Consider the following 13,970-nt stretch of genomic DNA (forward strand, 5'->3'; position numbering starts at 1 on the left):
ATGCCAACATGATATCAGCTTGTAGATTAACAAAAAAAGATCGACTAGTAGTACTCACGGTTGCAATAACTGTTCAAATGTAACTTTGACATTTCTTATTCTTCATTTTTTTTTTAGGCATGGGAAATTTGGACAAAACAAAAATGCTTAGAGATTGCAGATCCAGTCCTGAGCAATTCCTATGTAGTTTTTTTTTTTTTGGCTGTTTTAATTTCTGTTTTATAATGGTAGCCCCACCTAATGATGGAACTTGCTACTTGTATTTGGGATATTATACTTTCGGTTGAATTCTTTTGGGAGAATTTTTAGGGTAGTTTTTATGTACTAGAGACTATTGAGGGAGTTGTTTTGTATTGAATTGGTGGCTGGCTACCTCTGTCTCATTATCTCTTTATTTGTCGCAACCTCACTTTTAGTTGATTAGAAAACATAATTATGACATAGTTAAAAAAATGCAAAAAAGTGGGGGGGGGGGATATCTGGTTATAATCCGAGTATCAGGGTCTAAATTCGGATATCCGCTCAGATTTGGATCGAATTAATCCGAGCATATACCTGCCCAAGTTTTTAATTCCGGATCTGGATATTTGGAAACATCCAGATCCAGATGCACATCCCTACTTACACATGTGACGCCTCTGAAAAGCAATATATCTGCTTACACATGTGACACCTCCGAAAAGCAATATATATGGTTTAAAGTTTCAAAACATGACATAAGGAAAACAAAAAACAAAAAACAAAGGAAAACATTTGCAATTTTGTAGTAGAAAAGGGAAGGAAATAGAAAATAGTTTGCTGGAGGGAGAGTTTTTCTTCACGATACAAAAAAGGGAGGCTCTTGGTTAGAGTCTTTCTTGGAAGTTATAAAATTTAGAAATATATGTAATATGTGAAATCATATGAAGGGCGGTGGTACTTCTCAATAAAATTACTCAGTAGCTGAAGGGAAATAAAGTGGTTAGTATTGGGATTTAAATCTATAATACACCAAGATGGACAGACCGCTAGAGCCCAATCTACCTTAAAGAGGCCCACGAATGCAAGACCATAAGTCCATAGAAGGAGAAATGAGGAGCGCCACGTATAGCCACATGAAGATATTACCAATGAATCCGAACCTATTAACTACGATTGAGTCTACAATCAAAGCATGCATGAATGATAGTTTCCTATTGCCTTGTATTGATTTTATTGTAGACTCAAATGTGGGCCATCGAATGTTGAGCTGCATGGATGCATACTTTATATATAACCGGATTCAAATGAGCCCCGGCAACTAGAAAAATACTATATTCATAACGGATTGATGGTTGTACTGCTACTGGATAATGATCTTTGGATCAAAGAATGTAGGGGCAACGTACCAAACTTTGGTAAACAGCATGTTCAAAGACTAGATTGGGTGGAGCATGGAAGTGTACGTAGATGACTTGCTCATCAAAAGTAAAGAGCCAAAGCGGCATACAACAGATTTGAGGGAAGCTTTCAGGGTCCTGAGAATATATAAGATGAAGCTCAACCCCGCGAAGTGTACCTTTGCTATAGAATTGGGAAAATTCCTCAACTTCATGGTTTAAGAGAAGGGGATCGAGGTTAACCCGGAGAAGATCCAAGACATTATCGGCATGAAATCCTTAAAGAATCTACACAAGGTTTAGAAGCTAACTGGAAGGATAGTGGCACTCAATAGATTTGTGTCCAAGTCGACAGATGGATGCCTACCTTTCTTTCAAGTGTTGTGGAAAGTCTATGACTGGAATGATGAATGCCAATAGGTATTCATTTAGCTTAAACAATACCTATCAAATCCTCCTTTCTAATTAAAAGCGATACAAGGAGAAGCCTTGTACGTATACCTCTAGGTTACAACAGAAGTGATATCGGCCTCATTTGTGCGAGAAGAGGACAAGGTACAACTAGTCAACTACATCAGTCAAGTTACGAAGGGAGCCGAAATAGGCACCCACCAATTGAGTCAATGGCATTCGACTTGGTAGTAGCTGCATGCTGGCTGAAGCCTTACTTCTGGGCCCATCCAATAAAGGTCCTGACAAAATTACCCCCAAAGAAAGTACTACAAAGGCCGGATGCCATCTTCACTCAGGTCCACAACCAAGGGATTGTCTCGAGATAACCCCCCAAGGTCAAATGGAAGAATTCGAGTTTCACAATCGGAAATGGTGGAGGGAATAGAGCGAGGGGTATGAACACTGTCTTCTGCACTATCTAGGAGAATGTCAACAATCGGGCGAGAAGGTACCCGAGAAGTTGTATTGCATACCACATTGCAATCTGCCAAAGGTGCGAGAACTCCTTAACATCCTCAAAAGGCACACCCAGAACGGGTTCATGAGAACTGTTCAGAATAGGTTCAAGGAAGGTCAAATAGAAATCCATTTCAATTTCCCCTCATCCCGACTAGAAGTCTCAACCAGTCCCCAACCATTGGCAGGGTAAAATACAAAACCAAGGAAGGTGATGGGGACAAAATGAAGACTAGGTGAAGGACATTCAAAACCCAGCGCCATTGCCAAATCGACTTTTGCCTGTTCCAGAAAGTTGTCAAGGTTGCCCAGGCTGGGTGATTCAAGCTAGGTCAATCCGTAGAACCCTAATGATGACTTAGCCCATTGAAAATGGCTAGCCCCACCAAATGGGAGGGGAGCCTCTAGCTTTTACAAAGCCCCAAAAGGCTTCTTCAAGCCACAGGAAACAAGTGGCTCCCTCAGGAAGTGGCGGCTACTAACTTGTGACTGGTCCAGCATTACTAAGAACCGATGAATATACCTTTTTATTGCAGCCTACTCCCGATTTGAAAGATTAAGGAAAGGCTCCTTATCTTAGAGAACAACTCTCCATACGACTTGAAACAGGAAACTCTTGGTGGGAAGCCTCGCTAGTAGGAAATTCCAAGCCATAATCAGACATGAATAATAATCTTTTAAACCAGTCCTTGACGCTAGAAAAGCAGGGTTCTAGACAGGCTACCCAATAGTTGGTATAGGAGCAGAAGCTACATAGATTATTGTCGTGGAATCAAGTACAAAAGAACTCCCTCGCATTTAATGAAGAAAAACATTTGACCTCCATGATTTCCTCCTCTTATCTCTCTATCCACGATTGCTATAATTTCTCTCCATGATTCCAACTCTTGTGTAAATTATTTATCCGTTACTCTTATAGCATCAGGTATATGTTTCCTTTTTAATTTTATGTACAACTGTAAAGTCTTCTTTTCATCTTTGTAAAATGTTATATATGAAAAGCCACGCCCTGCATCAAGCAGGCCATTCTTCTTACAAGGTATTAGGAGCCAACAGAGGTTATACCAATGGCTTCATCAACATATGCAACCTCAACAATCCCAACTATAAGTGATCATGCTACTCTTGATTTAGTTTCCTCCAAAACAAATCCACCAAAGGTCTCCATCAAACTAGCCTCAACCAAGTGTTTCTTTGGAAAGCCCAAGTACTTCCAGTTTTATGTGGTCATGGCCTTCTCGGATACGCCATGAATAACTTTCCCTATCCACCCACTTCTATTCTTGGAGAAAATGGTATTCCCACTTTCAATCTTGTTGCAGCAAAATGGATTTGTGTTGATCAATTGATCATTGGTTGAATCAACAACTCACTATTGAATGTGAGGAGAACTACAATCTCTCACAAAAGGTATTACTTCGATGGAAGAATGCCTTCACAAGGCCAAGTCTTTGGCTCTTGCTCTCCATGGTGTTGGAAAATCCATGGACGATGACGATTTCGTCATTTGTCTACTCAGAAGCTTAGGCTCTGAGTTTGATCCTATTGTTGCTGCTATCAATTCATGAGATACCTTTCCTTCCCTTGAGGAAGTAATCAACAAGTTGTGGGATTTTGAGATTCGCATCTCCTCTAATCATGAACTCAACTCTACTGTTGTCTTATATACCAACCATGCTACTCCTCCAACACAACATGCTGGTGGAAACATCTCTCATAGTGAACATTCACAAAAAAATCCACCAAAACCCAAAGGTAACCATGGGTTTGGTCGCTCTCGTCCAAACTCAGGATGAACACAGTAAAATTTCTCTCTCGAGGTGGTGGTCGAATTACATGTTTTCGTTGTGGTGGTCCAAACCACAAGGCCAATAGTTGTTGTGCCACTGATGAGGAGGTAGAACAATACCAAGCTTTCCTCTCTGTTCAAGCTAGAGATACTATGGATGAAGCTTGGTACAAGGACACAGGACCCAACCAGCATAAGGCATCAAAAACTATTGAGGCTTATGGTACTTGACCTTGCATTGGAACCGACACAATAATAGTTGGTAATAGTTCTAGCCTTCCCATATCTGACCTCACTTTATGCTCCAACATTTTTACACACATTTCATATGGATGTGTGGGGAGCAAGCTCCATTTCTTCTTATGATGTTTTTATATTTTATTTAGTTATTGTTGATTAATATTCTCATTAAGTTTGGCAATTTCCAATGGTTTGCAAATCAGATATTATCCATATACTTCCTCGCTTCTTAAAAATGTTGGACACCTAATTTCAAACTCAAGTGAAAATCATTCAAAGTAATGGTGGTGGTGAGTTTGTAAATCATTCCTTAAGAGAATATTTTGCTTCAAAAGGAATCATTCACCAATTATCCTGACCTGGAACTCCATAATAAAATGGCCTTGCTGAATGAAAGTATCGTCATATTGTTGAAACAAGTCTTTCTCTAATGGCTCACTCGTCTTTACCTCAAAAATTTTGGACTGCTGCCATTACTACCTCATACCCACTCCAATTCTTCATGGCAAGTCTATATATGAAATTTTCCTCCACCTTCCTACACTAATTTACATGTATTTGGTTGTCCATGCTATTTGTATCTCACCCCTTTTGATAATTCTAAACTTGATTTTAAAATCACTCAATGTGTTTTTCTTGGATACTCCTAACAATACATGAGGTGTCGTTGCATGAACCTCCACTCAGGATGTATGTATATTTCTAGACATGTTCCTTTTTATAAAACTACATTTCCTTTCTCCACTCACAAAGACATATCTCAAAGATCATTGCAATTATTTCGAGTCAGGAATCTACCCAGTGGTCTTCACCAAGGTTTTTATGACCCTATTGTTACGACTCATCCTTCTTCTCAACAGGTTTATGAAAAACAAAGCCCCGTGGATCAGTCTTCCTCAACATCATCCAAGCCACCACCTAGGTCTAATGATCTAGCAATTGGGGTTGTCCCAGCTTCTAGCCTAACTCACACTCATCCCATGACCATAAGAATACAAGATGGAACACGGAGGCCAAAAGTTCTCTTCTCCACTCACCACCCTATCCCAATATGTTTTACAGTAGCCTTAGCCAAACAACTCACAGAGCCAAGATCATATAACCAAGCCCCCAAAAGACCTGAAATGGAAGAAGGTCATTCAATATGAAATACAAGCAATTCATGCCAATAAAACATGGGCCTTGGTTCCTAAAACAATGGACACGAACTTGGTGAGTAGTAAATGGGTCTTCAAAATTAAAACACGACCTGATGGGACTATTGAAAGGTACAAAGCTCAACTTGTTGCACAAGACTTCAATCAACTTCATGGTTTGGACAATGGTGAAACATTCAGCCTCGTTGTCAAACCTAGCACCATTAGACTCGTTCTCACAATGGCAATCTCTCTAGACTGACCATTAAAACAGTTGGGGTGTGAGTAATGTCTTCTTATATGGTGATTTACAAGAAAAAGTATTCCTCAAACAACCACCTAGCTTCGAGGATCCCTTGCATCCGGATTATGTTAGTCATCTTCACAAAGCTCTCTACAACCTAAACTAAGCTCCTCGAGCATGGTACATGAAGTTAAGTTGTTATATTCAACATATGGGTTTTCAAAAGTTCCCTTATGACACATCCTTATTTTTTGCTTAGCAAGGTCCTGATGTTATTCTCCTTTTGATTTAAGTGGACGACATAATTATAAATGGTTCTTCTATTTCCTCTATTAACATATTTTTGTCTCATATTCCAAAGTTTTTCACATGAAGGATCTACGAGCTTTGCATTATTTTCTTGGTTTTCAGGTTACAAGGGACATCAATACTCTTACTCTCAGCCATACGAACTATGTATGATCCCTTCTACAGAAGTTCGATTTTGATGGAATCAAGTCTATCTCTACTCCACTTGCATTTGGAATTCAACCCTCAACTTCCAATGGCGCCACTCTTCCAAATGCCAACTTAAGTAAGCAAATGGTGGGGTCTCTCTAGTACCTCATGCTGACCCAAACATATATATACTACGTTGTACAATTTGTTTGCCAGTTCATGCAATCACCTTGTGAACCACATCTTGTTGCAATAAAAAGAATTTTTTGGTATCTCAAAGGGATGGTCAATCTAGGTATTCATTTTGTAAAAAGTCAAATCTCAACTCTTCATGGTTATTGTGATGCAGATTGGGCAGGTTCATAGGATGACTGCTGATCAATTAGAGGTTTTGCAATTTTTATGGGTCCTAATATCTTGTCTTTGGGAGCAAAGAAGCAAGTTTCGGTGTCTTGGTCCACGGCAGAAGTAGAGTACAAAGCTCTAGCCTCAACTACTATAAAATTTATGTGGTACATGTATCTCCTCAAGAACATTGGCTATCTACTGCCCTCTCTTACACAACATTGTGATAATAAAAGTGCATTGAACATTGCTAAGAATCCTACGTTCCATCATCGAACCAAATACATTGAGATATATATGCATTTTGTACGAGAACAAGTTGCAAGGGGCATCATACATTTAGCTTATGTTCCTACACAAGAACAAGTTGTAGACATTTTTACAAAGTCTTTGTGTAGCCCCGAGTTCATGCCTAATAGAAGCAAGCTCTATGTTGGGCCAATCCCGACTTGAGCTTGAGGGGGAATGAAGAAACAGATTTAATCTCCATGATTCCTCTTCGTATCTCTCCATCAATGACTGATATAATTTCTCTCTATGATTACAGCTCGAGTAAATTATTTATCCGTTACTCTTATAGCACCAGTTGTATGTTTCCTTTGTAATTTTGTGTACAACTTCAAAGCTTCCTTTTCATCTCTATAAAATGTTATATATGAAAAGCCACGACTATGCATCAAGCAGGCTATTCTTTTTATAGTCAGACTCTGGAAGTGTAAAAAAACTACCTGACAGTCAAGTCCCTAGCATTGTAAAATAACTCCCTGGTAGTCAAGTCAAGGTAACCCTTGTTGTTAGTTACCAAGGCCAAGTGTCATACAATGCATCATGATAGAAGAGTCCTCCAAGCGTCAGGATGAAGCTATGAAGGAGCTAGGGACAAATAATCCAGAACATCCCAAACGGGGCAGTAAAAAGGAAGCCACAGGTCGTTTGAGAACATATTGGGATACATTGCGACCTTCTCAGCGTATCCCTATGAGTCAACAACCTCACGGTGAGCTCCTGGTATTGCCAAGTCTATAGAATCAAGAACTTCATAAGATTTCCACACCGTGTCCAGATCCATCTGAGTAGTTGTTGTATATGGTACCCCTTTAAATACGGAGGATTACTCTTGCTTAAAGTCCCAAGTTTCCTAGAAAATCCCTTGGGACGTGTTGAACATGAACCTTGAAAAGAAAAACAAGAAGTGTTCAATCGATAACAATAGAGAAAGTAAAGGAACAAATATTAGGGTTTTTTCGAAAATGAGGCAAAAGCAGTAAACAGCGACTTGAAAAAGACTCGTAAGAATCAAGGATTGGAATTTAAATAGGGAAGCAGTGATGATTGGAAGACTTATTGTAGGAAAGTGACAAGTGTCATAGGAGAGGAGACGTCATGGGCAAATCTTGTGATCCTCATTGTATGAAGAGATGAGAGATGCAAAGTCTGGACACATTACTTGAAATATTGGAATGAGTATCGTCGAAGAACATTAATGGGGGGAAAAGACAAGAAATGTGGGTAATCGAAATGGTGAAGGGAAAAAAAGGAAATTCTCACTGTACTTGTAGGATAATAATTTTCGGAGTAATTGGTGGGACAAATATCTCCCTAGTTAGACTGGGCCTAATCCACCTTATAAAGGCCCATGAACGTAAGACCATAAGTCCAGCAAAGGGAAAATAAGGATCTACCCCGTATAACCATGTAAAGGTATCACCAATAAATCCCCATTAACTACGAATCAATGATATAACCCTTGAGTGAATCTTAGACCTTTTTAAAAATTATAGGCATCTAAGATTCTCACCCATGGTGATTTTTCATTCTACAGTTATTACGTATCCAAGGCTAGATATTCAACACGTCCAAAGTCATCGAAGGAGATCATTCAATTATACAATTCTTATCGAACAAGTAAACGCCTATATAACTTGAATTGACTCGTAATAACAAAGAAATTTTTATTTACTAGGTTTGGAATTCTAGTAATTCTTTTAGAACCTAGGGTTTTCTACTTCATTTAGTTAATGGTAGCACAAGTCCACCGCATTTAGAGAAAGAGTTATGAGTTAAATCCTCTTAAATGCATGGTAGTCCTTCAAAAGTACCAAAAGCTAATCTAGAAACGCATTTAGAGAAAAAGTTATGAGTTAAATCCTCTTAAATGCATGGTATTCCTTCAAAAGTACCAAAAGCTAATCTAGAAGCACACTAACTGAAATTGTAACTTTCATACCAATCCCAAAGGACCTTTGGAAGAAGAGAGGCAAAGGACCTTTGGAAGAAGAGAGGCAATCTTCTCCAATGCTTCTCTTGGATTAAAATGAGTGGGATTCAGGGTTCAAATAGTGGATTTCAAAATCTTGTAGTGAGATGCTCAAGCAAGCAGCAACCTGCCCCAATGTTACAGAATTAGTCAAGACTTCGCAACTTGTGTGATCTGTGGTCATTGAATCGGATTTGCCAAAGATATTCTGCTTTGAAGGACCCACGAGATGGTAACTAAGATTTAAAAAAAAAAAAATAGAGAAGAAGAAAACAACCAGGCTGACTGAGTGAACGAAAAAACTTTGCACAACCAGCTTAAGCAGTTTCGCCTAATCGATCGCTATTCAATAAGTAGTTCTGCTGGCATACCGTTTCTCCTTTGTTGTATAACAAGATGAAGAAATGCTTGCGAACCCCTTACTACCATCGAAGAATCAAAATTTCTCATAGAAATCTACGTGACAAAAAAAGCGCCATTGCTGACTCCAAAGAAGTTAACAAAAGATTGTCAATAAGTAGCTCTAGTATCGGCAACATTCTCAATGTCGACAGAATATTCAAAGTAATTTTTATGACTAGTGATTTCATATTTCTTTATCATAAACACTGACTTAAGCATTGAATGTGTCCCCAACACAATGACCTTCTACACTTCTTTTGATTCAAGTTGATTGGGTTCGTCGGTAGAAACATGTCCTTAACAACACCATCAAGCTTTAGGCCGGCTAAGTCAATCAATGATGCAAAAGAAGATAAAATAAAAAATAAAAATAAAAACTAAAACGACCATTCAACTTCATTGGCCCATCACTTCCTCCAAAAAAGAAAAAAATTTGCTGGCCCATCACTCATTAGAAATCGGATAAAATAATAAGTAATGATAAACTTACCACTCTTTTATTATTATTTTTTTATTTATAGTATATTTGTTTTTTTTTTATTTTCTTTTAAGTATTTTTAATATATTTAATCATTAAAAAATTTTAAACATATATAATTTTACTGATAGTTATTTTTTTAATTATTAAATAAAAAAATTTTTAAAATTAAAAAATTAAAAAAAAATGATAAAATAGTAGTAAAGTAATGGTCATCTATCATTATTCTAAAATAATTACAGGGTAAAGATCGACAGTGTGCGCGTCTTTCATCTTCATTCTTAACTTCTTCGTTGAAGTCTGTGTGTAATTGATGTCTGAATACGAGTTGATCGTATGCTTGGTTCAATTTTATTTATTTTTTCCATGTTTATCCTGATTTCCTTTTCTCCTTGACCACAGAAGATGTCTCAGCGGCTTTTATTCGGCTTAACCACGACCGAGACCCGCTCTTTTGTCATCTCTCTTTAATTCTCGGTTCCAACACTCTTGTTTCGACCGAGATTTTTCTTTCATTTTTTTGATAGAAAAAAACACGAAAGGAAAAACAAAAATGAGAGCTTTCTGTGCTATCCGCTCTGGCCAGCAGATCCCATGTCTGTCAAAAGGACTTCTCACTACCCCGAGGTTACCTCTTTGCATTTTACTGCTGGATTTGTATGTGTACTTTGTGATTTCTTTGCTATACTTATGCGTACTTGTACCCGTTGTGTGATTCGCACACTTGAATGTTACGGTGTTGCTTTTGAGGTGAAATTGATAATTTTGTTGAACCATTCTCATGTGTTGTGAGTGAGTTAGAGATTGAGTGGTAGCACAGCCAAGAAATTAACTTTCTTGCTGATGAAAGGGAATTTTCTGATTTTTTTTCGAAACTCTTGAGATGGGGTGGGAATGCGGGTGAAGTCTGGAGATACTTTAGGAAAGGAGTGGAAATGAGTAAACGTGTAATAATATGATGATATTCCTGACTAGTACATTGGTGGTGAGGGCGTAGAGAAAGCCAAGGATTTTATTTGCGAGAGATCGAGTGATGCACCGACTTGTAGATGCGTATGAATCCCACAGAGAGATTGTATTCGTTCAGGATTCATGCTGTCAAATTTCATGTAGTGGAGTGACTAAATTTTGTAAATGCATGTGGTAGTTGTAGTAGCTGAAGCTGCAGTGCCCGTACCCTACTCTGGCCCTCTCCATTTTTATTTTTTAGTTTTCTTTTCTCTTTCACCGTTAAGGAACAAAATAGTTTTTATTTTTGTTTTATCTTGTTCAGGACTCGACTTTGTTTTCCCGAAAGACTCTTCTTTTGCCAAGCAAAGTCCGGTAAGAAATTTATTTGACACTTCTTTCATGTGGCTTTTGCACTACTATTTCCACTTTCACATGGGCATTTAAATTATCTTTCTCTATTAGGATGTTAACCTCTTTTTAATTTATTTTTTGATGTCATGAAAGATGATTCTGGGATAGATGGATCATTCAGCTTTGAAGCGCTACCTACTACCCTGTTAGCTGCAGAAAAAGAGGAAGCCAAAGCTGTTTTGACCTTATTCTTAAAGAAAAAAGGTTTGAGCAATGCAATTGCAGCAAGAACTGTCAACAAGTCAGACATTTTTATTGACCACCTTATCTTAAGGCTGCATTCTATACATAAGTCTCGGTATCTTGTAGGTTCGATTTCAACATATTACTGCTTATATTGAGCAACAGTTAAGTTCGTTAATTTAGTATCTTTGATTTCAAATTAGGCTCTTGCCAATCAAATTTGCTTAACATGGCAGGACGTGAGCTCACAACTCTTGAGATCAGAGATGTTCTTATTCCTTACCTTGAAACCCTTGCCGAAGAGCATGAGAACCATATAGTGGATGTAGTGGAAAACTTTCCAAATCCACCTGTTAAAGAAAAAACAGCTGTGCCCATTTCTCAGCCCAATCCAACCCTTGACTCCAAAAGGCTAAAGGCTATATCTCGAGTGAGTGAGATAGGCCCAGCTGGGAAGCTCCGCCCTCACATTCTCTATCTCATAGAACTTGGCATGGATCTTGAGCAGATCAAGGCAATTACACGAAGATTCCCAGCTTTTGCCTACTATAGCCTGGAAGGGAAAATTAAGCCTGTGGTTGAGTTTCTTCTTGATCTCGGTGTGCCAAAATCTGATATTCCCACCATCATTAACAAAAGACCTCAGTTGTGTGGAATCAGTCTCTCTGAAAATCTTATACCCACCATGACATTCTTGGAGAATTTGGGTGTCGACAAGAAACAGTGGGCAGAAGTGATATACCGCTGTCCACCTCTTCTCACTTACAGCAGGCAGAAGGTGAAGTCCACAGTTGAATTTCTTTACGAGATGGGCCTCTCAGCAGAGAGAATTGGGAAGATTCTGACTCGCAGCCCAAACATAATTAGTTACAGTGTGGAGGACAAGTTACGACCAACTGCTGAGTATTTCCATTCTTTGGGGGTGGATGTTTCTGTTCTTCTCCATCGTTGTCCACAGATTTTTGGCCTTAGCATTGAGGCAAATTTGAAGCCCTTGACAGAGTTCTTCTTGGGTAAGGGATACAGTATTGAGGATGTTGGGACCATGATTTCAAGATATGGAGCCTTATATTCCTTTAGCTTGTCAATGAATGTGATACCGAAATGGGAGTTCTTTTTGACCATGGATTATTCAAAATCTGAGCTGGTGAAATTCCCTCAATATTTTGGTTATAGTTTGGAAGAGAGGATTAAACCAAGGTTTGCACGTGTGAAGGAGTGTGGGGTTTCAGTTTTGCTGAATCAGGTGCTGTCACTGTCGTATAGTAATTTTGAGAAGGCTTTGAATAAGAAGATGAAGAAAATGCTCTCTGACAAGGATGAGTTGCAGGCTTGCAGCAGCGATGGCCTTCAACAAGACAGTGTACAATGAAACTTGTGTGCAGATTTATAGCAGCACACAATTTCAATTTTCGAGAGCGCAATTTCCAGGTCAGAAGAAAGTTTAATGTGGGCATCAGAATCATTTTCCATGGGGCTCTGTTATCTATTCCTTTTTCGAGCTCAGATTATAAAAGAATTAATTGAGGAGAAAGTATCAGCAACAACTGGTTTTATAATGGGACAGCTCATGATGTTCATATTGATCTATTATGTGTCTCCGCCTCTAGCATTGGGTAGACCTCCTACAAAAACTGGACTAACTCTACCTCTTATTTCATTTCTTCTGGAAGGATTGTTTTATTGTATTGAAAAGTTGAGATCATGTAAGCGAATATACAGCTGCTTTTGCAAACTTTGGACATTTCAATGCCTGGGTAAGCTTTAATAAGGTTTCAGAACATATTTTGGTGCCCCATGCAGCATGCGGAAGGGATGAAGATGCATTTAGCAATTACCATCCCTGGTGAGCTTGTTTTCCACAGACAATTTCCTGCTTGATGATCCTTCATATGGACAAGGTTTTCTCATTTTCATTACACGATGATGAGGAGGCATAGGGAAGTGCTTGTGGAAGCGGGATTATTGTTGTCGAAGTTAGTATGTTCCCAATTACATACGCGAGAACACTGATTCATTGAAAATATTCAGTGCTGAGATTTTTTAATATTTGTCATGTTGACCTTGCCTATGCTTTTACTTCTGTTTGGCATTTATGTTTCTTCCCGCGGGGATGGAGTGTAGTTCAGCATCTCTAGTAATTGTATTCCCAGAAAGCGGTCCTTGTTGCTCAAAAAAGGTGATTATTCTGCTTTTGTAAGAGTGGACTGATTCAGTAACATGCAACAAAAAATTCCGATGCAGTGGAGAAAATGTAGACCGCTTGATATCTATCTATTTTGACATGATTTTGCACTCTTGGATATCGTTTTGTAATGGCAAAGAAACACTGTCATCTGCTGAAAAACACCACGGTAAGATACAAGACAGAAAAACTGGAGAAGAGGATATGAGCCGTGTGAAACTTTAAAAAAGAATACTGAAAGTTCTTTTTTGTTGCTATGGAAATGGTACGGTAGATGCCAGTACATGCCGATGAACTTGGCGCTCCCTTGTTTCCTTCTTTTCTCGCCTCACCCTGGACGGAGGAAGTGGTATCCAACATTGTGGGATATAGATTTGTTGAAGATATTTAAAGTGCGAGCTAAATGAATCAATTAGTGTATGGCTGGTTGCTTCCGGAAGGGATCGTGGCAGTACTTCTGAAGTGAATTACAAACATTTTCTACTTCCATTAAAATGGATACATTAGATAATTGATACGAGAGGATGATGAAGATTATTTAAAATGTAGGAGAACAACTTGGGAAGCCATTGAACAGTTTGGAAAAAGCCAGGCCCCGTTTAAGGAAAAACTTTGGAATAACGCGTGCTGCAAAGTTTTCTGCA

General features: G+C 38.6%; 1 protein-coding gene across 2 annotated transcripts; it reads left to right on the plus strand.

Moving 5' to 3' along the window:
• Positions 1-9,832: 9,832 nt before the first annotated feature.
• LOC122316845 (transcription termination factor MTERF5, chloroplastic-like) lies at positions 9,833-13,444 on the plus strand. Of its 2 annotated transcripts, none has more exons than XM_043133666.1 (4): positions 9,833-10,223; positions 10,870-10,919; positions 11,052-11,267; positions 11,378-13,444. In XM_043133666.1, exons 1-4 carry the CDS (start codon positions 10,150-10,152, stop codon positions 12,511-12,513), a joined length of 1,476 nt encoding a protein of 491 aa, XP_042989600.1. In that variant the 5' UTR covers positions 9,833-10,149; the 3' UTR covers positions 12,514-13,444. The 2 variants fall into 2 exon arrangements, with proteins under 2 accessions (XP_042989600.1, XP_042989605.1); XM_043133671.1 differs by having other exon boundaries at positions 11,052-11,162.
• Positions 13,445-13,970: the final 526 nt, after the last annotated feature.

The sequence above is a fragment of the Carya illinoinensis genome, chromosome 1, assembly GCF_018687715.1.
Source record: "Carya illinoinensis cultivar Pawnee chromosome 1, C.illinoinensisPawnee_v1, whole genome shotgun sequence".
Taxonomy (NCBI): Eukaryota; Viridiplantae; Streptophyta; class Magnoliopsida; order Fagales; family Juglandaceae; genus Carya; species Carya illinoinensis.

What these genes read in the sequence shown, in the direction of transcription:
- LOC122316845 (XM_043133666.1), top strand. Translation starts at nt 10,150, where the DNA reads ATGAGAGCTTTCTGTGCTATCCGCTCTGGCCAGCAGATCCCATGTCTG. An exon ending in GGACTTCTCACTACCCCGAG is followed by an intron (nt 10,224 to 10,869) that starts GTTACCTCTTTG and finishes TATCTTGTTCAG; the next exon opens with GACTCGACTTTGTTTTCCCG. An exon ending in TAAGTCTCGGTATCTTGTAG is followed by an intron (nt 11,268 to 11,377) that starts GTTCGATTTCAA and finishes TTAACATGGCAG; the next exon opens with GACGTGAGCTCACAACTCTT.